Genomic DNA, 27,435 nt, shown 5'->3' with positions numbered 1-27,435 from the left:
AAATGAATATTAATTAAGCTCAATTTTATTGGGTCAGTCTAATATATTTAAAGGTCTAAACAATTTAATTATTAAAATACAACTTTTTTTTAAAAATAAAATAAATGAATTCCAAACTATGAATTCCAAACAAGATTAGAACCTACAACCCAAGGCACTAGCGTGCGCATTTTTTATTTTTTTATTTTGGAGGCATTTAGACTTTTAGTAAAATGAAGTTTTCAGTTGCATCATTAATTTCTCAAGTCTTTCCTTAAGAAAAAGGATGTGAACAAATGGTGATTTTGATAGTTTTGAACACTTTATAATTATATGTGTATGCTGGTCGAAGTGAAGTTGAAAATATTGACTTATTGACTTGTTTTATTGTCTTTTTGCACTTTTAAAAAACAATAATCCTTAAAGAATATTTATCGTTCGAGATGTTTCCGGCTGTTAAGACAAATAACATGCATGTTGTTAATATATAACCTTTCTCATCAATAAATTGGTTTCTTTGATTTAGTTGGCAATTGTGTGGGCTAGTTTGAAAGGTGATATTATATTTAGACATTAAAATATTGATGTCAAATATATTGTTTTTAAACTTTTATTTGGGTATTTTAGAGATATGTTTGACGTGTAAAAAATAAAAAATATATATAAAAAATAGAATTTGTTAATTAAAATTGGTGTTGATTAATAATATATGACCTAGAATTGATGTGTAAAACATAAAAAATATATATAAAATAGAATTTGTTAATTAAAATTGGTGTTGATTAATAATATATGACCTAGAATTGATGGTGTTGATCTTCGGTACGGTAGCGCGAGGTGGACTTTTAAAGTTAGCACTCCAACATTCAAGTCAATTACATAGTCCAAGATGAGTATAATAAAAACAGATATTAAAAAGTGTACCTTGAATCTGACATGTGTTGACTATATACCCTGAATCATCTCTATTGGGCTTGTGCATGATTGAGCTTTCATATCAGTTTTTTGGCCGGTACAAATTAGTTTCTCCCAATGCTTGTCAGGTGTGTACCGGTCGAGAAGTCTTTCAAAGTCGTAGTCGGCCTCTAACGGTTATGTCCGATCATAACAAGAAGCAAAAAGGTCATGGAACAATTGCAAAGTAATGGGTAACAAACGTATGAAATGCTCTCCTAACATTGAGACATTTTGTTGGTTTCTTCGGACGCGTGGCTTTAGGGTGGTGGGTTAGGGTATGACACTTCCCATTAGGGCATTTGAGTGCACTTGAATGCGTTTGCACTTTCTCGGTGAAATCTGTCTGTTGATTTGTAACTTCTCGTTTTCCCTTTGATTTGATTTGTTGATCTGGAAGAAGTTTTCACTATCCCTAAGAATCAGTTTCTATTTGGGATTATACTTTCTTCCCTTTCTTTTGGAGCGTTTTCCATTTTTTGAACAAAGCCTTCTAATATTGCGCTTTTAACTGTCACCTTATTTGTTAGACTCTACTTCTACTATGTACCCTTCTTGCCCTAAATTTGTTTCATATCTTCAATATTTATTTTATCAATAAGTTTGTCTAAAGATTCTGGGGATGGTGATTCCTCTCCTTTATTTAGGGCGTAAGTGTCTTCTAGTTTAGATTCCTACCACTTAGTCACTAATCAATTTTCCCTAGAGGTTATACCTGTATTTGATGATTCACCTTTATTTGATGATTCTGAGTTGGAGAAGCTTTCTAGTGATTCTCTAAGTAAGGAAGTTTCCATTAATGAGTCTTCACTCGATGCTCTGTTTTATAAAGATGATGATGCGAGAGATGATCACGCAATAAGCTCTACGCTCGCATCATCCGTAGTTGCAAGAGCTTCAACTTCTCTCGCTTCACTTACTCTGGAGATGGAGGTCACCATTTTGAATAGGAAGGAGGCCTAAAATTTCATCAAGACTTATTGTGTTCCTTATGGTTGGGATCCGAGTGGAGATGAAGTCAAGGATGACCTAGGATGTGGAGCTCGGCTAGAAGATGTCAGTTAGCTCAATCCCGTCGAGATCTTTCGAGACTGAAGAGATCCCTCTAAAAGGTTTCACTTTAGTGGAGTTGGATGATGCAAGCAAATATAGCTGGGTGGACTCGGAGATTGGAAACTCCTTCTATTTTAAGTGATCCGACAATTGTAAACGCTACTAACATCGTGGGCAGCCTCCCTACTGACTGGTCGGTTCTGCCTTTATAATTAGGAAAAAGGATATGTAGCACATTTGATGAGTGCTTCATTCCTTTTTATGAGTGTTTGATAACCCAAATAAACATGTGGTTGCCCTTAACCGAGTTCGAGGTGGAGGTTTTGATGTTTCTAAAGTTTGCCCCCTCACAGCTTCATCCTGATGCTTGGGCTTTCATAAAAGAGTTATAATTCTGGCCCGAATATCGATCTTGGAAACCCTCCTTCCAGTTGTTCTTCCATCTCTTTTTCCGAGAGCTAGGGCAATTTTTGGGGAGCGCTTCGTGCTGGTGAAGCCTTATACTTTAGAAGCCCATTCCATGCCCAGAAACATTCCTACTGGGTCTTATTGTTGCTCGGATATGTTCCCAAAATATTAGGTGTGGATTCTCTTACCCCTAAATAGGTTATGATGAAGAGATATTTCGAGACTCTTTACTGGGGTCTTGGCTATGAGGGGGGATTTGGTCCTACTAAAGTGAAGTCTTCCCAACAGAGAAAATTGTCCATAAATACCCACGCTATTGTGGGCGCGGTCAATAGCCTGAAGAGGAAAGAGAGTTTTGGTAAAGGTAGAGTCATACAGTTTTTTTAACAAGGGTATTTGATATTGCAGATAAAACAGAAACTCTGCAGAAGGTTTATGTCATTTCCAAGGAGTAAGAGGCTCGGGGTGTTAAAGTTTTTCCTCTGACAAGGGTCGTAACTTCTCCTCTCATCAATCCTACTATGTTTGTCACCTTTGAGGTGTCCCCGGTCACTCTTCAACCAAACCAGCCTTCTTCTAGGGATGTTGTCATGATTGTTGAGGATCATTCTTGGTCCTCTACCGCCAAAACAAAAAGGTATGGGGATCAGGATCGAAGTCCTCTCCTGAAGGAAAAGTCAACTAAACGAACTTGGTCGCCAAGGTGATTTTACCTTATCAACAAGGACTTAATCCACTATAATTAACTAATTATAAACAACCACAATAAGCCTAATCAACCTTTTTGGCATGCCTAACAAGTGTGTTGATCCTTATTGTCAAGCCACTGAAAACCATACTACGTCTGATCAACCTTGCTGACAACCCCAATAAGTTTGCTGATCCTTAATGTCAAGTTTCATACAACCACAATAAATTTGATTAACATTGTTCACAACCCCAACAAGTTCAGCAGATCCTTATTTCCAATCCATTATGACTGCAACCATAGTCTTCTTGAGAATCCTGGCTACACCTAGTCTCTCAAGGTTGATTATAAAGATGTGTATAAATAGATGCTTCTAACAAGTAGATTACATAATATTTTAGTACAGCAACTCAAAATTTTTGATAGCTAGATATGAACAAAATCTCCTTGCTAAAAATACAAAACTATACAAAGAATATCTCAATAGAGTTTGTGCAGCATTTTGGTGTAATTTTGTAGAACTGATTCGTTGATTTCAAATTCTTCCAAGTCCTCCTTTTATAGCTGTGAAAATAGATTCGTTGGAGGGAAGAATAGGAAACATAAAACCAGTTGTTTCGTCCCCAACGGTCATGGTGGGAATGGCAAACAACAAGTACAAAAGGATTGTCCTTACACCACCCTATTATAGTAGAGGTCACAGTGTACTTTGTACTTTTATACTCACCATCTCACGTAAGCCAGTCTTGATATTTATCTTCTATATCTTCGGAGGCTTCTGATTGTATGTTAATTGAAGCATGTTGTAGATGGATCAGAACTTGAGTCTTCTTAACCTAACTCTTTGGATTCTTCAGAACCTGTTTAGCATAACTTTGTCTTTAAAGTCTTCAAAACTTGGTCTTCAGAATTAATGTCTTTACATCTTCAGAACTCGTTCAGCAGAACCTTGTTTTTACCATCTTCAGAATTAAGAACAACAGAGGCAAAGCTTTAGAAGGCCTCTAAAGCTTCCTTCCAAAATCATGATTAGAAGCTCTTGTACTAACGTTCCTTAGAATCGTTGCATAAGAAGCATTCCAGAATATTGACTTAACTTTGTAACACATCAAAAGTATTCTTCCAGAGTGTCGAGTTCAGATTTTATAACGTCATATGTCTTCTTACCAGAGTCACAACCTGTTTAGCAAAAGCTGCACACTAGATAGAAACCATTAGAGTATACAATTGTTCTCTAAGATACCATGTGAAGTTATCATCAAAACTTAAGGTTAGGTGTAAAACCAATCTTGTCCTTACAAGTTGTTGTGTTCTCCCTGACGACTTTCCTTAAAACTTTATCTTCAAGACACAAGATAATGACACTTCTGGCCTTATCCATTATCTTGGTCTTCTCTACTTCTGTTAGGCATGTAGACATCGATCGGTCTTCTCTACTTCTGTTAGGCATGCAGACATCGATGTCTCACCCTTCAATGCTTCAATCCATTTCTTTTGAGTTAAGATTTATTGCACCATCACTTCCACAATTCCAAATCGTTGTCTACGAAAAATCTCTCGATCATACATATAGAATCCATGGTGCTTACTTGTAAAAAAACATCTTTGTCCCACGGTGGGCGCTACTTGTTATGAAATTAAAAAGTTCAATCACACCAGAAATTTGATGTGTGCGAATAAAAAACAATGACAACCAACATAATTGGCCTTCTGCAAAGATAACTTTTTGTGCAATAAGACATCAACTTAACTTCGCAGATAAAGATAAAAGATAAAGGAACACAATAACTTGTTTGCCTAATTCGATCAAATGATCTACTATAGGGAGAGATCAATTCTTTGATTTATTATATTTCCAAAAGTTATTACAAAAGATTAAAGTGACTTACAAGAAAACAGTTACTTAGTTTGCCAAGAACAAACTCTATTTTTTACCCAAGTGTTTCTCAATCTCTTCAGCTCTCATATATATGAATTACACAAACCTAAGGTGTTTAGAAATGTTTCTTAATCCCCTTAGATATGTCTAAAGAAATTTACCCTTGTCACTGAGATTCCAAACCTTTTTCTCTGTGTCTGGCTCTAAAGTTCTGAAGGTTGTTAACACAAGATTGAGAGAAATACATATTTACAACTGCTAAAAACCTAACGGATCCATAGCAAGTTCAAACTTAATGAACAGATCCATGAATGAAAACAACGAAGTCTAATACACGTGTACCGAACAAATTAGACCCGAGCTCCGACAGATCAAGCCACCAGCTAGACCCAAACCCATTATCGCACCCAACTTCGCCTCCAAATCGATTTCTATTTTCTACAATCCCAAAATAAATTTTCGTTCTCCTCACTTAAGGTTTTATAACATACTTCATCGTAGAAATAGATTAGGAAGTCAATATTTGTCTTTTTTTTTTGTTGAGTAGTCTAATGTCTAAAATTCACCTAATTAAAGATGAACAAGTGGGATGTCGCGGGTTCAAATTCGCGCTCATGTATGTAATGTCCTTATACAGTTATCAACTGAACTATATTAAGGATCAATATTTGTGACTTTTAACCGTATAATATTATAATATATATATATATATATATATATATATATATATATATATATATATATATATATATATATATATATATATATATATATATATATATATATATATATATATAGAGGAGGGTTATATTTACTCTAGGAGTAAGTTATTATAACTTACTCCAAATCTAGATCATTGCTTCTTTTCAATCTAGTGGCTAAAAATAATAAGTAATTAAATGTGGAGAGAGAAAATTATTACTTATTATTTTAACCATTAGATTGAAAAGAATCAATGGTCTAGATTTGGAGTAAGTTATAATAACTTACTCCTGAAATAAATATAACCCTCCTTATATATATATATATATATATATATATATATATATATATATATATATATATATATATATATATATATATATATATATATATATATATATATATATATATATATATATATATATATATATATATATATATATATATATATATATATATATATATATATATATATATATATATATATATATATATATATATATATTATATATAATTTTATATATAATTTTATTTTATTTATTTTCTTCTAGACATAAAAAAATAACTTGCAGCATTATAGAACTCATATACTTTAATCATGACTGACGGCACTGCGTATATTAGTTTCCTTCTTTGACTAATTAATTGTACAATTTTATTTATAAAAATATATTATCTACTATATAAGGTTAAATAGACCCCACATATTCTGCTATATATGCCGACAGTTGAAATCTAAAGTGATATCTAAACAAAATTTAACTAGTCTCTTTTTATTTAATCTATATATAGTTTTAAATTATCTTCTTCTTTTTTCTTTGTATATTTTTATTGCAGTACACAAACCTTTTTAGGCATGCAGATTTCAATTGCCGACTTACATTAATTCTAATTATGTAGAAATTTTAAAATGATCTTCACTTCATTAGATTATTTAGCTACACACCATGATGTGCTTTAAATTCTTTTTTATTCGCTAAAATAATTTTTTGTTAAAAAAATAGAGGATAATATTGTTTATTTAGAAATGAAAGGCAAAGAAAAATGATGGAGAGGATGGAGAGAAAAATGATGGAGAGGATTTAAGTCCATATATATATATATATATATATATATATATATATATATATATATATATATATATATATATATATATATATATATATATATATATATATATCCACTCTTAATCTTAGTTTCATATATATATATATATATATATATATATATATATATATATATATATATATATATATATATATATATATATATATATATATATATATATATATATATATATATATATATATATATATGAAACTAAGATTAAGAGTGGATATATATATATATATATATATATATATATATATATATATATATATATATATATATATATATATATATGAAACTAAAATTAAGAGTGGATTAGTTGTCAAAGAAAATTTTGTGAGTTCAATTTTCTATTTTTTGATATGAAGATGATTTGATGAATAGTTTATAAATATTTTTATAAATGTTATTTCAACTTAAAAGTTTGTTTTAATTTAAGGTGAACCAAGAAATAAAATTATCTAAATTTTTTATATAAAAATAATAGACAAACTTAATATAGATAATCTACGTACGTAAAATTTGTTTTGATTTAAGGTGAACCAATTTGAATGTTTATTCAACATAATATTCAGATAAATTTTATAATTAATTTATTAGTTTGTTAGTTAATTCAATAAAAAATTAAATTATAAATACATTTATATACAAAAATATATATTTTAAATATATTACCGTTCATACGGTATAATGTATGCAGTATGCTAGTCAAAGTCGAGTTGAAAATGTTAATTTTTTGACTTTTCTTATTTTGCCTTTTTGCACTTTCTACAATCAGAAATACTATTTTTATATCAAATTTTACACCTACATCGTATGTACAGACAACATTGTTCATGTACGAACGGATACTATTTATGTACAAACGTTTATTTTTAATATCTGAACGTGCATTAACCAACTTCATTACTACATTAACCAAATTTTTACACTGCATTAACCAAGTTTGATGACTGCTAAAAAATATTTAATACCTGAATGTTGCATTAACCAACTTTATTACTGAATTAACCAAATTTTTACACTGCATTAACCAAGTTTTGTGACTGCTAAAAATTAATTTTAATACATGGATGTTGCACTAACCAACTTTAATACTTTATTAGTGATTATTGTAAAGTACTGTTGAGTGTAAATATTGGTGTAACAATTAAGTGTATGAATAGCATTACTCTTCTACAAACAATGAGATTACTATTGGTTAAAAATGTTCCCGCTTGTTAAGACAAGTCACATGCATCTTTGTTGGTATAATTAACGGGAAACTTTTCTAACCCAACTTGAGCCAAGTAATTTTTTTGTTTTCATTTTATGGTATTATTATACGTACCTCAAAAATAGTCAAATATGAGTTTAACTTTTATACCTCTAATGTTTGTGGATGGCCAAACGGCCTAATACAATCAATTGAAATTGGAGGCTCGATTAGGTGTTATGACAAAATTGAATTAAATCAAATTTAATTATAATTTTATTTTATTTGAATTGAAAATTTTAATTTACTCATAATTAAATCAAATTAAAATTAATGATTGGATATACCATTTAAAAATTCTAAAGTGTACCAAGTAACAGAACTTATAAGACAATTTTTTAAAACCGAATCATTTATTAAATAATCGAACCGTTAAACTATTTATTGAATATTTTTTAAAAAATAAAATAAAACTTGTTTTTAGTATTTTTTTTCTTTTTCAGTTTTGGTTTGGTTTATTTGTCATACGGTTGGGTTCTAGAACTGTTAGTACAATATGGTTCAGTTCACCAACCAAACATAACGATTCGGTTATTTTAATTTCAGTTCGGTTTAGTTCGGTGGTTCGGTTTGGTCTATGATTTTTTTAAACACCCCTAGGCTCAATCCAATTTCACAGACACTGAAGTTGATCATGAACACATACATTGTCGCGAGAAAGTTCTGCATTACAGTAACACGTCCTTCCATCTTAACTATTGGTGTTTCAGGGCTACCCTTGCATTTACACCTCATTTCTTCGGTCACCATACCAAAGATCCCCACTAGAGTGTCGGAGAAATTTCACCAGCTCATTTATTTTTTTTCTTCCTCTCTATAATAATGGGCCGTTTGGGAGAATCGTCTTTTGATTCTCACGAAGGTGATGTTACGTGTCCACCCTTTTCTTGGTAGCAAGCCACTCCAAAGCGTAAAAGGTGAAGCCCCCTTAAGTCAGTCTTGATTCAAGTTTTCAATTGCTAGCTGTAACACCCCAAATCTACCTCGCAATTATAAGCGAAAATCAGAGTGCATTTAACAAAATATTCATCAAATATGGGATGTCACATTTCGACTTAACCAAACAAACATACTTGTATTGCATTTAATAATGATACATAGCATTCGGAAACATAACTTCATCCACAGCTTTCAACTTAAACTTATAAACATCTATATATTGAACTTAAAATAAATGTCAACATAGAATACAACAATTAAACAATAACGGCTAATCCCCCCGAGTGCTACGTATCAGAGCAATGGACACCAACTCGACTTGCCATAAAGCAACATAAAGACTTCACATCAATAACCTCGAACATCCACGACTAATCTTGAGTACCTGCCCATTTCCCATGGTAGGGGAAACATCAGCAAAGGAGTAGATATCTTACAATATAAAGGAATGCATGATAACTAATATAGGAGATATAGATCATACATAATTTCACCACTTCGTATCACATAACATCTCACAACACTTTCATCACAAAACGACTTATCAATATAGTACAACTTTCAAAACGACAACAATATCATTAATCAATTAAGACAACATGTTCAATTTCACAATTATACTATCATCATATCACAACAAACATATCATCGTCTCAACAATTCAAATCACATAATCAACTTATGAAATGTCAACAATCAACCATGACAATGTATGCAATTCACAAGTAAGATTCCAATACATCACGACAAACATCTCATCATCACGTCGCAACAACAAACACACATTCAAAGCAACATCAATGCAATTTAAATGTGACTCGACTTATGCAAATGCATGTGGTACCATTCGGAGTAAAACTCCCGTCTCAATCATTGCCATCAGGCCATAGTCGTTGCCATTTTCAGGCTAATAGTCGTTGTCATCTTTCAGGCTAATAGTCGTTGTCATTCTCAAGCTAAAGGACACATATGCAATGGATGCGACACAAAGACACGCATCCATAAAACACATAAACAATACCTCACAACATCGTCTAAATCACCATCGAACATTATCAATATAATGTCGAACTTCAACAAAACAAAATCATCATCATTCATAAGAATGCATCACTTCACAATCACGTCGCTATGTCATATCATCATACAACATTAATTCACTTCACAACACATCACAACACGACTTATCAACAAGACCATAGGGTTTATGACGACAACAACAATTTCCACATACTAGCAACAACGACAACGAATTCATCATATTGCAACAACAACAAACATCAACATGTTACAACAACAACAATTCATCATATTACTAACAACATCAACACATTCATCATATTCCTTAATTCAAGTAATCATCATAACACATTATATTCAACTTTCTAATAAATACATATTCATTGTTAATTCATCACATGGCATCATTGTCGACTCATACATATCAAATACGCACAATTAATCGCACATAGCATACAACATCTTTATCAATTATGCATATCATATCTTACATAATTATCTCATCATAAGGAAGATACATATCATCATATCAATAGCATTGTATCGTCCTAAGAGAAACTTACATCAAGTTATACCGCAACATGATTATGTCAATTCATCGCAAAGAGCATACTTCATACGTTAACACAACATAGTTCATCACTTAATCCTAATAAATATAATAGGAGACTAAATCCTATGAATCATTTCATTGCATCATGTTATAGTTCATTGCGTTAGCTTTCTAACGCTTCGAACAGCGTATAAAACGGAGTTACGGATCAAAAGTTATACATATTTGAATTTTCCCAATTCTGCCTACAGTTCGCGCCACCACCCTACAGACGCGTCACGAACCACAAGTCAATAGCCTACCATTTCCCAACTACCCAGTTCGCGCGCGCGATCGCAGTGCAGAAACATTCCCCTGCACGAATTCAGCATAACCCCCTTCTCATCCCAACACCCAAATTCATGTTCTAGCTCAAAATTGCACACGAAATTCACATACATATCATATATACAACTCCTAAGGACAACTATATTCATCAAAACCTCATTAATCATGCAAATCTATGAATCTCACCCGAATCCCAAAAGTTAGGTTTTCCCATTCTTTCCACCAAACATGATATAATTCAAAACCCACACATAGAATCATGGTAAGAAGCATTATAACATATCATTTCCATCAATACATACAACATTACAAATTGATTTCACTCAAAACCTAACAATTTCAAACTCACACATCCATGGAGAATGACATACAATCTAACCCACCATAAACACGTGAAGATTGTCAAGTAAGTAAATCACTAAGAAGTCGGAGAGAGTGACAACACTCTATAATGAAGAAATAGAAAAGAGTAATTGACCCCCCCCCCCCATTTATACACAACCAAGAAGATTGAGATCTACGGCCAAGAATCAGCGAAATGTCCAAAGCCCCGACCAATTGTCTAAATATAGTCTCGATCTTGTTACAACACTTGAGTACCCCTAAGGACTTCATCTTCCTATCTGAAGTAACATATCGGGGTCGGGACAAACATTTAATGCGTATGTTCTAAAGGCCACTAACTCCCACTCAATTCCTTAGTAAATTCTTCCTCTCTCCTTGGAGAATTTTCAATAAAGAAGAGATCTTCTGGACATAATTCTCTTTGGATCTACCGTAGATTTTCACATAAAATCCTGACTTCGAGTCTGATAGCAAGGACTTGCGGGTCATTTTAAAGGTTGGCCAAACGGCCCAATAAAGACCAGCCCGAGTTGGAGGCTAGCTCAATTTCACACCCACTGAAGCTGTCAAACATACATACTCTCACGAGTTAGCCATGCACTAGAGCAAGGCACCGCTTCATCTCAACTGTTGAGCCCATCGAACAATCCCCCACGCGAGATATCGCACTTGCCAAAGACGGTTCCAAATGATGTTCCTATATAAGTGTGATTTTGCGTCATACCAAGATACAATTCATCACATAGTTGCAAATTTCATTTTTTTTTTTTTAAATTCGTTGATTTGTACATTGAAGTGTTAATGTTACGGATAAATATCTTTCTACTATTGTGTGAAAGATCTTCTATCAAAAAGATTTCACCAACACACTAATTATTTTCTATTTCACACCAGAATACGTGCTAAAGAAATTTATCAATTAAACCTATAATATTAAAAATAAAATAGAGAACATGAGAATACAAATACTAAAACATTAGTTTCAAAAACTATTGACAACCTTGTCTTTTGGAATTTACCCAAAAAAAAAACTTGCTCGTCCGTATGGAATGCAATATGTGTAGGGTCTATTTAACGATTTAATTTTAGGATGTTTCTTTGAGAGAAAAAAGTGGAATTTATTGGTCAAAGAAAGAACATAGTATATATACACACTTATGCAGTGCCGTCAGTCATGATTAAAGTATATGAGCTCTATCATGCTTTGAGTTTTCAATTTTCTACCTAATTATAAGAAACAAGTCTATTAAATTTAAAAATTAAGATGAAATTATACATAAATACAAACTAAAATAAAAAAATAAAAATAAAAACTTAAAAGTGCATTACTATAACTGTTGGACGATAGCACTGATCTAAAAAGGGATTAATAGATCACTTGAATTTTATTGGTACGCTTTTTAAAATTTATTTTCAAAAATTACGAAAGTTGTCTGAATCATAATCGTCTAAACGATTCGTTATTGGTAAGATTGAATATGCGAAACTGAATGGAATGATTAAGTTGAGCTAAGAATCAATACTCTAGACAATCGATCGTTTAAACAATATCACTTAATATTAGCAACTCTCAATAACTTGTTAACGTAGGATAAAGCTAGACTAAGAAAACAATAGTTTGTGAGTGATCAAATTATCAAACACTTGGTGTGCTCAACGCAACAAGTTGAATTTTTCTTAATTGTGGTGGAGTGTTTGAATTGAGTGCTATGGATTATCCATAAGCGTGATAAACACTACAATTAAAGCAAAATAATTTTCAATACTTGATATCACATAAACTGACAAAGCAAATTAAAGCAATAGAGAAAGAGAGAACAACACACGATTTGTTTAGCCAGTTTCCCTTGTCGTCCTCGCGTACGGTACTCTGCACCCAATTCTAAAAATAGAATTGAGATAGTTTTGATTATTAAGTTGCAAAGTTATTACAATAGAAGAAATAGTCACCAACACTCAATTCCAATTGTTGAAGCTGAAACTATTCTCCTCTCTCCCCTTGATTCAAGATGAACTAAATGCATCAAACACTTCGAACAAACCTCTGGTTACCGCTATTTGTTTGCACGAACACACTGTTCTTCAAACCTTTCAATCGGCTAATTTCGATCGCAAGATACTTGACCCCAAATCTTTCTTCACAATCCTCTAGTTACCATTACTTATTTGAACAAATCTTCCATTTTCCAAATCTTTCACTCGACTGAATTTATGAAGCAAAGACTTGTGCAAAAAACCCCAAATCCTCAAGTTCTTGGAGGGCAAAATCCCAAATGGTTTTATTCAAGAAAAAATCCACTAAATTCTCAACCCAAACCTGATTACACAATCATATGTTTGAACATTATCACCACAATTTTGCACTATGATCACTAAGCATGGTTTTGTGTAATTGTTGATGAATGGAATAAGAGGATGAAGATGATGAGAAATGCAATGTATATCTTTCACTTTTTCTTGTTACCTTAAATGATGAATACAAAATGAATATATATTGAACCAAAAAAAACACAAGCACTAAAAAGCAAAACCAATGAGATACTAGCCAAACTAGAAAAACAGATTTTGCAAGCGAGTGGTCGACTTGAAGCAATGGAGGGTCGACCTGAGCGGACCCGCGAGTGCTGGGATGAGCCACACACTCACTAAAGCGTCGACTATACAGAGCATGAGTCGACGTAAGGATTTCAAAAAAAACATATCCCCAGTATGAGTTGACCTATCGGTCGACGCGAATAGTCCCGTATGTGACCCAAAAATTTTCACTTGTATGAGTCGACCTAAATGCATGATGAGTCGACGCAAAGGAGTAAAACTTCCATAAACACTTATTTTGAGAGTGTTTAAGTGGATCGTACCATTTGTATATGACCCTATAATGCCTACTATGGTCAATAAATGTATATAGGAAGCTCCTATATGCATTGACACAGAGACTAACGGCATTTAGAGCCCATTAATAAGGAATGCAACCTAGGATGCGATGATACCGTCCAAAGTACAAAGAATAAACGATTTTATGTTTTGACATCATTAAAACTAGGGAAAAGAAGCCTTGCTCTCACATACTCCCCCTTTTTTATACTCTCCCTTTTTTATGATGGCAAAACCTTTGCAAATCTTCAATTCATTGATCACCCCTTTGCAAACTTTAAGAGACATTCATATTTTATAAAATCGGAAAAATATTTTCTTCTCGTGGTAATTGTTTGGTCGAATTAAATAAACAAATTATTCTGTTTTTTGTCTTTACTTTATATTTTTCCGTTAAGTTAAAATGTTATCTTATTTTTACAGAAACTATTTATTCAACCTAACGAATTTGATTATGTGATTAAACTTTTTAATTTTGCAACAAAATACACACATTTTCTAAAACATCTAATTGGTTATTTTTTATAGTTGGGTGTTTTGGGTTCCTATATGACTATTCTTTTGGCCTCTCTTTTTCAGGTGTTTTTTTGGAGTATTAGGCTTCTTTTTATTAAGTTCTTTTAGTTGTCTCTTTATAATTTGAAAGTGAGTCACCTCTTTCTTTCTTTCATATTTATACATATTATTTGTCGTTAAAAAATAAAAAGCTTCTGGTATTTATTTTAGCTGCAATTTATAGTTTGAAGAAAAAAAAGATTAATATAATTAAGGCTCACAATTGCAAAAGATTGAGAAATTTTTTTTTTTTTAATAAGCAATTTGTATATAAGATATCGCATTAGGGGTGCAACCCTTACAACAAGAACGTACTAATAGACTATTTTACAAAGCAAAGGCGATTAGTACCATTCATAAAAATTAATTCTACTTGGAAGCTCCTTATTACTAATCCATCTCCATGAAAAGTACAATATGTTTGATATCACCTCGTCGAAGCAAAAGTTGGCGGTATCAAAAATGATTGTATTTCTCATTTTCCAAGTGCACCAAATTAGAGCTATCCATATAGTGTTTAGGATAACTTTAGCGTTAGTGTTCCTCACCTTTTCTTGAATACTCCCAAAACTCTTGAAATCCTCATGAGCAAGATTTGAATATTTGAATGTTAAAAACATATATATTTTTAGAGCAAGATTTCAATGCACTTCATTCATAACAACAGGAAAAAAAGACTGAGATTTTGTACCTATATACATAAAAAGAAGAACACGACATATATTCATAATATATATACACATATATATCATATCATATATTAATTCAAATATATCCAATACTTTACAATAGGAAACCCTAAACGATGAACTTGAATTTAATTGATAAGAAACTAAATGACATATCATTATTCGAACTGTTCAAATTAATTAGAAGGGTAATTAAAAAAAACATGAGAGTGAACTTGTCCATAAGAAGAAGAACCTTGATGATTAAACCTAATCAAATCAGCATTAGCAGCATCAAGTTCTTTTTGAAGGCTAAGAAGTTGTTTTTGAAGAACTGAAATAGCTCCAACACAGCCATAAACAGGATCTTTAATCCTTGCTTCAGCTTCATAAGCTAAAGAGTTCACTGCATCTTCTCTTTGATGAGGTAAAACTTCATTCAGAATTTTGCTAACATTACTTGCACCAAATATTTTGTGGACATTTACAAATTTATGAGGCTCTTCTGCTGGAAAATAGGGTGCAAATATGCAATCTTCATGGCATTTTCTTCTTAGAAACTTGCAAGCAGCACATGGAGGATTTGATGAGTAGCTAGATGCCATCACAATCTAATTAAACTTAGTTCACTGTAAACCAAAGAAATTAAAACCAAATTATTGATTATATATATAATCAAACAAAAAAATATTTAAGTTGACAGATTTAATTAATTTCAACCAAAAAAAAAAAGAAAAATATCCAAATTAATTAATTAAGGACTAAAACTCGAAACCAAGAAAATTAAAAAATATCTTATATTAATTCCTTTTCCATCCAACATATATAAACATATAAACTTTTCTCATCCTTAATTGTTTTCATAGTAATATATATTACTAAATGAGAAATAATAAGTTTAATAATCTCTTTATTCCATAGATCCACATACACATATCTAAACTAGGGTTATAGAGACTTAACTTGCTTGTTAAACTCTCTCTATCTCTCTCTTAATCTCTCACACACATTTTCTTTTCTTTGTGATGTTCACATGGAAGAGGCCAAAAGGGAATATAAAGGCACACCTACCACACTAGACAAAACTTTCAAAATACATTGCATAAGTTCCAAAACTTTCAAAAACCAACATCATGATGATCCAACAAGAGAAACTTCAAACAAAAAATCATATATACCCTTTGGCATAAAAACTATACCTTAAGGTTTTATTGAACAAAACTTTCGATCATTACCTTTTTCCACCCTTGGCTAGGCTAGATCTTTTCAAGATCTACTCGGAGAGAGAGATTCTGTGAGAGAGAGAGAGAGAGAGAGAGAGAGAGAGAGAGAGAGAGAGAGAGAGAGAGAGAGAGAGAGAGAGAGAGAGAGAGAGAGAGAGAGAGAGAGAGAGAGAGAGAGTAGAACCCTAGTTAGTTAGTTATAAATAGTTGAAGGAGAAGACAAGATGAGAGAAATCCGCAAATTCATATAGTAACAACATGAGAGTGTATAGAGAGGAGGCAAAGAGCATTTTTCTGGTGAGAAATTAATAATGGAAACAAAAGCAAAAGACAATGTGAAAAGGAATGACTATGACATACGCTTTTCATTATAATAATAATAATAATAATATCAAGCACTATACTAGAATAGTCAAGTTTAACTTGTAAGAATCCAACAATTGCTAGAAATGTTTAAAAAACAAATTCAAACTTGGATTAGAATGTTTTATTAGCACATAATTTTGTACTTAGCGTGTTTACCTTTATCATAAAAAAATCAAGAAAAATACACTTTACATATTACTCTTGGTATCTATATTTCCTTAAACAATTAACTATAAAGGTTAAAATATGTTTCATGCCTATAAAGGTCGACTTTCATAGTTTATGTAGTGATAGATACGAACTATTTGTTGAGTTGGCTAAGAAATAAGGGGGAGTTTGAATGTTAGAGACATGTGCTTCATCCACCTATAGCTTCTAGCTACATAGCTAAATGGAGGTGAAGGTTGTTACATGGGATTGGCTTTTGGTGGAAGAAGATCTCCCTTCTTGGTACTTGGTGTTGTGTTATGTGTGTGCAAGTATACAAAATAAAATTAGTAACAATTCATAAAAAAAACTATTGATCCTATAAGGAATGTATTAAACATTTTGATAATTTTTATAAGAATTTGTAAAATAAAGCATGAACTAGTAACAAAGTAAAAGCTCGTGTCACATGATTAAAATTATGTAAACTAGTGAGAAAGGATAAAGGATTACAATAGAGTAAGAGACTTTGTTGGACAATGATTTATCTCTTGAATTCATCTAACGTTTTTATATGACGGTGGTGTCGAGACAGATGATACCAAAACTAAACCTTAAGAGTGTGTTTGGATGGAGCATTTTAATGAGGGAAAGTAATGTTTTGAGGGAATTTAAAATGATTTGACCAAAATCCATTGTTTGGATACAAAAATGAAGAATTGTTAAAATGATGGAAATTTATGGAGTATTTCATCTAAGTTAAATTTAATCATTTTGAAATGACACTAAAAACTAAAGAATTTGAAATTCCTCTCATGTTCCATAGAATGTATTTGTTATTATTATTTCTTCAAACTTTACAAATTGGTCCTCATATTTTCCAAAATTATAAAATTGACCCCAAATTTTTTTTAAAAATTGCAAATTGGTCCTTAATAATTTTTAAAATTTACAATTTGGTCCTTCAAATTTTTAAAAATTGCAATTTGGTCCCTACTTTTCAATTTTTTAATTTAGTCCAAAAAAATTATATTTTATAAAAAATACCCAAAAAATCTAACAATGAATTACCTTAATACTTCATCCAAACAAAATAATTTAAAATGAATGGATTTCAATTGAATCATTTGAATTGCTTTGAATTTTAAATTCCCTTAAAATTTCTAATTACCTCATCCAAACACACTCTAAGGTGTTTCTCAACAACGTACAAAATATAGTAAGCAATAGAACCAGTACACTTCAAGTAAAACTTGTTTTGTTTATCCCTATAGCCATAATCCTTTATACCCTTTATATCTAAATTGATTAAATATGCAATGTATTTTTACTCGCTACTTAATCATATTAGTTCTTGAAATCCATTTTGTTAAATGTTGATGTAGCCTTAAAAACATGTATCTACTTTTAAGATGATCAAATAAATCACAAGAACTAAACATAACACAACAACACATTCATTAATATTCAAAAGACTACTAGTTCATGAAACTTCACATTATACAACAAGTGATATTCAACTGGTGAGCAAAGTAAATACATCAGAATGAGATACAATAAGTGATATTCAACTGGTGAGCAAAGTAAATACATCAGAATGAGACCCGAAGTTATACATTCCTAAACAATGAAAATGAAAATGATAAATTTAAGGAAGCACTCCAATCACTCGCAATCTATATCAACTACAAATGACCTTTGGTGTCACGCCTCTTAGAGTTGGATTCCTTTAGGATTGTAGAAAAACAAATGATGAATATTTGAGCTCTTCTTTGTTCATCCTCTTCAATGTAGAATTTCTAGCTCTTGAGTCTCGTATTATATCCAATGGAGGTTCTATATATTATGGTTTTCTTGTTGTAAAGAGCTTCCCTTTTTTAGTCTTGTCAATTTTACACATCGAGAACAAGTGAAAGCTTAAGGTAGAGCTTTTATTATGCTCAACTATTAAACAACACAAATTACTCAAACACGAGTAAAATTAGCACAAATTGTATGCATATTTATAGACTACAAGCTAACTTGAACCCTAAGCTAACTTAACTTCTAAGCTAACTTAACCAACAAGCTAACTTAGAAAATTCCATGCTAGAACAGCCTTCGACTACAACACGCACCTCTCTATCGAACCATGAAGTTATCCCTGTCGAGACTAGAGTTCGATCCATAATACAACAAATCTCCACCTTGGAACAAACTCTACAACAACAAAGGAACAAACCAGCTTTCATCATGCAACTTTATCAACTGCATACAGTGGAAGAACTTGCAATTTGGCAATGACTTGGTAATCATATCTCCAACATTGTGATCCGTTGAAATCTTCATCACTTTGACTTCTCCACTTTCAATTTTCTCCCTAACGAAGTGCAGCCTAACATCAATATGTTTTGTTCTCTCATGATAGGCTGAATTTTTCGACAAATGTATGGCACTTAGAATATAACATTTAACAGTGATAACTTGACATTGAAGTTTCAGTTCCTTAACAAACCCTTCAAGTCACAATGCTTCTTTCACAACTTCAGCGAGGGAAATATAGCTTCAGAGGATGATGAGGCACCAACCTTCAGAAGAGAAGCATTCCAACTTATTGTTATATCAAACATAGTGAAAACATATCCAGAAATAGATTTTCAGGTATCCATTTATCCTACATAGTGAAAGTCAACAAATCCTTCGACTTCGACTTCCCCATCACTCATGGTGTGAGTGCACTTTTCCATTAGATGTTTTTCATGATGTCAAAACTTAAGAAAAACTCTAGCACTTTTGTACATTGAACGGTATCTTTGAGTTGGTATGCACCCCTTTGCATTAGAAATCTTATAATACATATAGAACATGTTTGAAAAAGTATCATGAATGAAAAACCAGTTACAAGGCTTTAAAAATCAGTTACGTGCTTCAAAAATCATATTTTACTCAAAATAGAAGTGCATGTGTCGACATATACATTCTTCAGGTCGACACATGTACTATAAGAATGAGTCTCGTAGCATCTGTTTGAATGTGTCGACACACACAAGTTTTCAGGTCGACACATGCTCTCAAAATTATTATTTTGTGTCGACACATACATATTTCAGGTTGACACATGTGCTGCAGTTTTAAAGCATGTAGCTTTTGTTTGAGTGTGTTGACACATAACATGTTATAGGTTGACTCATAGCATTACATAGGTCGACACATGACTTACATGTGTCGACACATGCAACTGATTTTCTGGAAAAAAAATGCATATTTTTTCATTTTCTAAGTATTCCTTTTGCCTCTAACTTACACCACTATAAATACATCATACATTCATCATTTTCAACTTGATGAAATTATAAACACGTATTAAGATTTATCATCATCCTCAACCTCTTTGCATACACACAAACAAAGTATACATAATCATTCATTATTTTCTTGCCTTATAGACTTGGTTGATAACGTTCAATTTAGGTTGGTTGTAACCTAAGGTTAGGTAAAGAATCATAGGGGATTTCATCGGGAAAAACTGTAAGGGTTTTTACTCCAAGATCAAGGTATTGAGTTGGGGGGTTTTCCACAAGAGCTGCGCAATTAGAGTCGATCGGGTGAAGAGATTTGAAAAACGGATGGTTGTTGCAATGGAGTAGTATGATACGGTGAATCAATTGGTAATCTTGGGTGACAACAACTTGCAATTCAGATTCGATCGAGTGAAGGCTTTGAAGAATGATGGTTTCTTGCAAATGAGTAGCGCGAGACGGTGAATCAATTGGTGTTTATCGGGTGACTTGATCAAACTCAGATCAAGGGAAGAGAATTACAAGGATAATCATCAAACATACGGTTTGTAGGGTTGGATTTCTTGACATCTATTGTAAACAATTTTTATCATAGTAAGATTGATATCTTAATTCCAAATTGGAAATGGAGGCAGACATAGTCGTAGCGAGGACGACTAGTAAACTTCCTAAACAACTCCTCGTGTTCTCTGTGTGTGTGTGTGTCTATATATATATATATATATATATATATATATATATATATATATATATATATATATATATATATATATATATATATATATGGGATGACTCAAGTGAGAACACTTGGTTATTATGAGAAATGAGAACAATGAATCACGACCATTAAATTTTGATTTTGTTGATTTTAATGGACTAGATTGGTTTCTCTTTCTATGTTGATTTAAAATAAATACTAAGGATCATAGAAAGAGAAATCAACCCAGTCCATTAAAATCAACAAAATCAAAATTTAATGGTCGTGATTCATTGTTCTCATTTCTCGTATATATATATATATATAGCTTTTAAATTTCCATTATCAAATTGTTAAACACATTGATTGGGCGATTAATTCGTAACTGTTTTTCGGTAATTGCTTTGAACATTGTTGACTTATTGATTGCCTTACAATCAATTAGATTGTAAGAGGGTTTTTATATCAACAAGCCTAAAGGAAAATTCTGAAAAATCAATCACACACCAAGTGTTCGATAATTTGACACTTTGATTTTTTGTGTTTTAATTGATTAGAAATTGGTTGCTCTGTGATCATATTATAATTGTTAAGTGAGAATTTGATTTGTTAATTGATTGTATCATTGTTATTCGAAACAAAGGGTTGTGCGCACATCTGAGATTCCAATAATTGGTTTGGTTTAGACGACTTGTTGATTGCCTTACAATCATTAGATTGTAAGAGGATTTTTATATCAACAAGCCTAAAGGAAAATTCTGAAAAATCAATCACACACCAAGTGTTCGATAATTTGACACTTTGATTTTTTGTGTTTTAATTGATTAGAAATTGGTTGCTCTGTGATCATATTATAATTGTTAAGTGAGAATTTGATTTGTTAATTGATTGTATCATTGTTATTTGAAACAAAGGGTTGTGCGCACATCTGAGATTACAATAATTGGTTTGGTTTAGACGACTTTTGATCTAAACATGATACTTATGCTTGCCATGGTTTAAACCATTTTAAAACCTTTAAAATCTGGTTTTTTAACTTGGGGATCTATTCAACCCCCTCCCTCTAGATAAGTTGTCTTCTTCTAACAAGTGGCATCAAGAGTTATGGTTCATTCCGTTCTTCAAACACTTGTTAGATAATGGCTATCAAACCGAAAGGGGCGTACGATAGAGCACCTATTTTCCATAGGTGGAAACTATGGTTATTGGAAAGCTTGTATGTGCATTCATATCAATTAATATAATAAGGTGCGTGGGGTTCCATTATGAACGGTCCAACTCAAATTACTAAGACCGATGGTAATGGTGTCGTCGTACCTAAACCAGAAGCACAATGGGATGACAATAATCACAAAAGCTGGGGTTATGATTGGGAAGCACAAAATATTTTCATATTCGCTCTTTGTGTTAATGAATATTATTGTGTTTCCCATTGTGAAACCACTAAAGCTATATGGTACGCATTACAAGTTTCCCATACGAGGGAACTAATGAGGTCAAACAAGCTAGAATTAACACATTGAATCAAGAGTTTTAACTATTTCGCATGAAGCATTGTGAAACCATTTCCAAAATGAAAAAGAGGTTCACTCATCTCATTAACCGTTTAAATGCACTTGGTAATCCAATTTCCAATGCAATCTCTACTAACAAAGTTTTGAGGTGTCTTACTAGGGATTGGCAACCAAAGGTCATGGTGATTAAGGAAGCTAATGATCTCAATACACTTGACCTCACTATATTGTTTGGCAAGCTTGAACAATATGAGCAAGAACTCACTTGCTTAAAGAAATATGATAAGAAGCTTAAGAAAGAAAAAGACAAGGATAAGTAGGTGGAAAATAAGTCCATTGCTCTAAAGGCTTCTAGTTCAAGGTCCTCAACAAATGAACAAAGTGATTATGAAACAAGCGACAATGTAAATTCAAATGATGAAGAAATGATACTTTTTGTGAAAAAATACAATAAGTATATCAAACTAAATGGGTAAAGAATTTCAAAAAAAACGTAAGCAAATTCCAGTGACAATATACATCCTCAAAGGAGGATGATTACAAGAAAGGAAGATCAAAAAGTTCGTGTTATAATTGTGGGAAAGTTGGTCATTACAAGTCGGAATGTCCATTCCTTGATAAAGATAATGAGAAGGGCCAACGCAAAAACCCCAACAAGTCTATGAGAACATATGTGGTTTGGGGAAGTGATAGAGACTCCTCAAGTGATGAAAACTCAAATGATAATTAAGATTCGGTTGTCATTTGTCTCTTATCATATTACAAGGAAAGGAAGAAAAAGGGTGTTAAACTATCAAAATATGATGAAGTGTGTATATCCCCCTCATTATAATGAAAAGAAGAAAATGGTGGTCAAACTATCAAGACATAAAGAGGTATGTCTTTCATCTCGTTATCAAGAAAAGAAGAAAAGGAATGTAAGTCCTTCAAAAAATGAACATGTTGATAGATTGTCGCATTCTGAATCATTGGACACTTTTGAAATCTAAGTAAAGAAGTGGTAGATGCATTCAAAACTTTAGCTTCAAACATCAAATACCTCATCCACAGACTTCCTCAGCCACAATAAGAATGGTTCCTAAGTGTGCTTCGATACTCCATTCTTTCTGATCTATGATCTTCCAGGTACAGCATCATCAATCATGGCATGCAGGCGGCATTTATTGAGAGATGGCATAAAGAAACTTCATCTTTCCACTTTCTCATTGGCGAGATGACGAGTATATTAGATGATGTCGCTGGCCTCCTACACCTTCCCAATAGAGGGAGATTACTTGATCATTCAAGGATCAGATGTGATGAGGTAGTGGATATGATGTTGATGTATTTGGGAGTTGACCCAATGGAAGCCCTGATGCAGTGTGTGAACATCGTGGGTGCACATGCAAAGTTTTCTTGATTGGAGATGCTTTACAAAAACAACTTAGAGTTGGTCGAGGATCCCGAAAGCAGTGAGTGATCTACAGGTTAGCTTCCACGGGAAGTGTGCATTGAGGTGTTACTTCCTATTCTAGGTTGGCAAGTCCATGTTTGTGGACAAACTTTGCAACCTACATAGATGTGGCATACCTTAAGCATTTCATCGACATGAAGGTCATTCACAAGTGGAACTGGGGGGCGCATGCTTGGTATACCTGTACTCCGAGATGAACGAAGGTTCTCTTTGGAGGACAATGTAAATGACAGGCTCATGCACACTATTGGCGGTAAACTCCATAGCCACTGTTAAGTTAATAACAACGTTTTTCACAATTGTTACTAATGTTTTTTTTCTTATTCATTTTCAAGGATGGATCCTTTCCTATTTTCACCCCTATACACGGATTTGAGCATGTGGGAAAGTATATTGAGGATTACCTACGTGCTTGTATGTATTTTCCCGTACAGAGGTAATGATGTTATGGTACCATTATGTGCGTATATTGATTGGACTCAGCATGATGACATCAACTGGATGCCATACACTTCTCACCGAGCTAGAATTCCGTTTGACCATATTTCATTATACTCTTGATGGATGGCATGTGGGAGTAGTATCATGTGTAGGTATCTGCCAGAGTGGTGCATGCGGAAATTTGGGTAGGTGCAGATCATTCCCAGGTCCCCTTGCGAGGCTGCTCCTGAGACCATTGTCTACAAACATCTGGATGACATTCTGGCAGATTTTGAGGGTCATCTGGTGATGGAGGAGTATCATAGTACGCCAGCCATAACATAGTGGTCTTATGTGGACGGTTACAAAACTTGATTCCATTCTGTCACACTCTGTCATGACGCCAGAAGCTCCTGGACGTCCACCTAAGCCTACTCATGAGGTGATCCTATAGAATGAACAGGTCATAGATGACCATGTCATTAATTTTTTATCAATCTGTCAAAATATTATGCGGATTACATGTGAGGGCATAGAGTCTGGATTGTTCGAGAGAGGTGGTGATGACGTGGTTGCCGTAGCACGTTCCGTTCTTACCGAGGCACGAAATGCCTTGGGTTACCGTAGGAAGAGGATGAGACGGGGTGTTAGAATTATGCATACTCAGTAGATTATGCATTTTATTGTATTTTGGAATGTTTTTGTATATTTTTTCATACTTCAAGAACAATTTTTGTAATATAATTGTCTTTCTTTTTAATTAACGCAATACTTTGTTATATGATATTCGTGTTTATTAATCTTTGAAACTATTAATGGTAATGTTAATCGAACTAAAATTACTTTAGATTGAAAAAACTACTAACTCGGTATAATGTTTTTGCACAAGAAACATGCAAGCAAAACTTCAGAGATGTATCTCTGAATTTACTCCACAAATAGTTTGGAGATGAATCTCTGAACTATTTTTTTCTAGAAATGGGGCGGTTTAGGGGTGATCGCGGTGCGGTTTGGGCGGTTTTGACGAAAAAAATCATCCGAACCGCAAGAGAAAAAATCGTGCGGTTTGGTTTGGTTTGGTTGGCTTTTAAAAAAAATTCGAACCAAACCAAACCAACCTAATGCGGTTTGGTTCGGTGCGGTTTGTTCGGTTTTTTAGAAATATTTTATTGAACCATTCATATACATATAGATGATAACATAACTTTGTATTTAGACATTCATACACTATTAAATAACAACAAAACCCGTCATATTTTGACAATAACTTTCTATTTAATATGTAAAAATTAAATTAGACAAAAGTGAAATAATAAACATAAAATAATAGTATAAAACAATATAAAAATTATTAGAATCAAACAAAAAAATAGAAGATACGAGAGATTAGTGAAGGTGAAAAAGAAAAAACAAAAGAGTTGAGAGATTAGAGAAGAAGATGTGCGATAAAAACGAAACTGAAATAGGGAACATTTGCCTAAAAATGAGAAGGTGAAAAGGAAAGAATATGAGAGAGTAGAGAGTATAGAAAAAGAGGGAAGATGTATGTGGCAAAGACGACGCGATAATGCTATTAGAGATTTGAGAAGATCGGAACTAAAATCATGTGTAAGGATCAGAAAATTGTTCGTAATCATAAGGTTAAGGTATTATAGATTTAAGTTTGGGTTGGATGTGAGTTAACTAAAAGTTAGGTTGTAACATAATGCGGTTTGATTCGGTTTATAAAATACAAACCGCAAACCAAACCGAACCATGCGGTTTTGTTAAAAAATGACCCAAACTAATCCGAGCCAAATGCGGTTTTATGCGGTTTCGATTTGGTTTGGTTTGGTTTGCGGTTTTCTATTGGGTTGGTTTGGTTTTGATCACCCCTAGGGCGGTTGCTTGATTTACTAACGAGGAAATGTGACTTCGGATATGCATCTCCGAATCAACCTAAAAAAAAATTCAGAAATGCATCTTCGAACTAAATTTTAATAAAAAATGAGATTTGGTATGTTCGGAGATGTATCTTCGAATAAACCCAATGGTATTTTGGGGTTTTCAGAGATTCGATCCACTCCATAAGGGTGCAAAGAGAAATTCCCAAAACTTTTGACATATAGGTTACAAAAAGTTATAATTTTTGCGATTTCTCATACCCAATAAAGGTGGGCAAGCATGGGAACAGACCCACTCTCTCTTCTATATGATTGATTTGATATCGAATTTTCCATGTCTTAAAATGATTTTTAACCATCCAATTATATCACGTACAACATCTCAGATTTCAGTGGTATCATTGAGCTTGAGTGGTATCATTGTATCACATATAACACTTGAATTCATTCTCCATTTCAACCATTCAGCTTAAATTTGATGATTTACATCGTCTATTTCTCCATCATTTTGTATTACGGATCCAAAATATTTAAACAGTATGACTTAGGGATGATATGGTCTCCAACTTTTATCTTTATATTAAAAAAAAAAAAATTCGTTGAACTTACATTCCTTATACTTAGTCTTACTTCTGCTTAGGTAAAAGGTATGTGTTTCTAAAATTCGTCTCAACGTCTCATTTAAATTGTCTTTCAAGTCTCCAAATAAGACTTCATATGCAAAAATTATGTAAAAAAACATGTATCTCCATGCTAAGATCTTGAATGTGCTCTCAAAATATAAGATTCAGATTTTAACACTAAACGACATTTTGTATGGTTTAAAGGACTTGTGAGAAAACTGGTGGAAAAGAGTTTCACGTTTTCAACACGTTAACATTTAACGGTATCAAAGATTATTTGCAAAATTCATTATGATCTTATTTTGATAAAAATAAAACAGTATATCATTCTTACACAAAACATCATTCATTAATTAAAAATAGCTAAATTATATTTTAGAAGTTATTTAAAATTTTATTTTGGTCCGCTGAACTTTTTTATTCCATTTTTCGTATTTTAAGTTATACTCATTACATAAACGTTAAATAATATGGTCCTTTAAAAAATTGTGTTCATTTAAGTTCTTGAGGTAGGAATTCAAT

At 32.6% G+C, this 27,435-nt stretch overlaps 1 protein-coding gene across 1 annotated transcript; it reads right to left on the bottom strand.

Annotated features, from left to right (window-relative positions):
• Positions 1-15,506: 15,506 nt before the first annotated feature.
• On the bottom strand, positions 15,507-15,978 carry LOC131647227 (protein LATERAL ORGAN BOUNDARIES-like). Its single transcript, XM_058917138.1, has one exon. It carries the CDS (start codon positions 15,912-15,914, stop codon positions 15,507-15,509), a length of 408 nt encoding a protein of 135 aa, XP_058773121.1. The 5' UTR covers positions 15,915-15,978.
• Positions 15,979-27,435: the final 11,457 nt, after the last annotated feature.

This window comes from Vicia villosa, linkage group LG2 (genome assembly GCF_029867415.1).
Source record: "Vicia villosa cultivar HV-30 ecotype Madison, WI linkage group LG2, Vvil1.0, whole genome shotgun sequence".
Classification (NCBI taxonomy): Eukaryota; Viridiplantae; Streptophyta; class Magnoliopsida; order Fabales; family Fabaceae; genus Vicia; species Vicia villosa.
This window is presented reverse-complemented; position numbering and strand designations above follow the sequence as displayed.

Coding starts and splice junctions, on each gene's coding strand:
- LOC131647227 (XM_058917138.1), bottom strand. CDS start 15,914: ATGGCATCTAGCTACTCATCAAATCCTCCATGTGCTGCTTGCAAGTTT.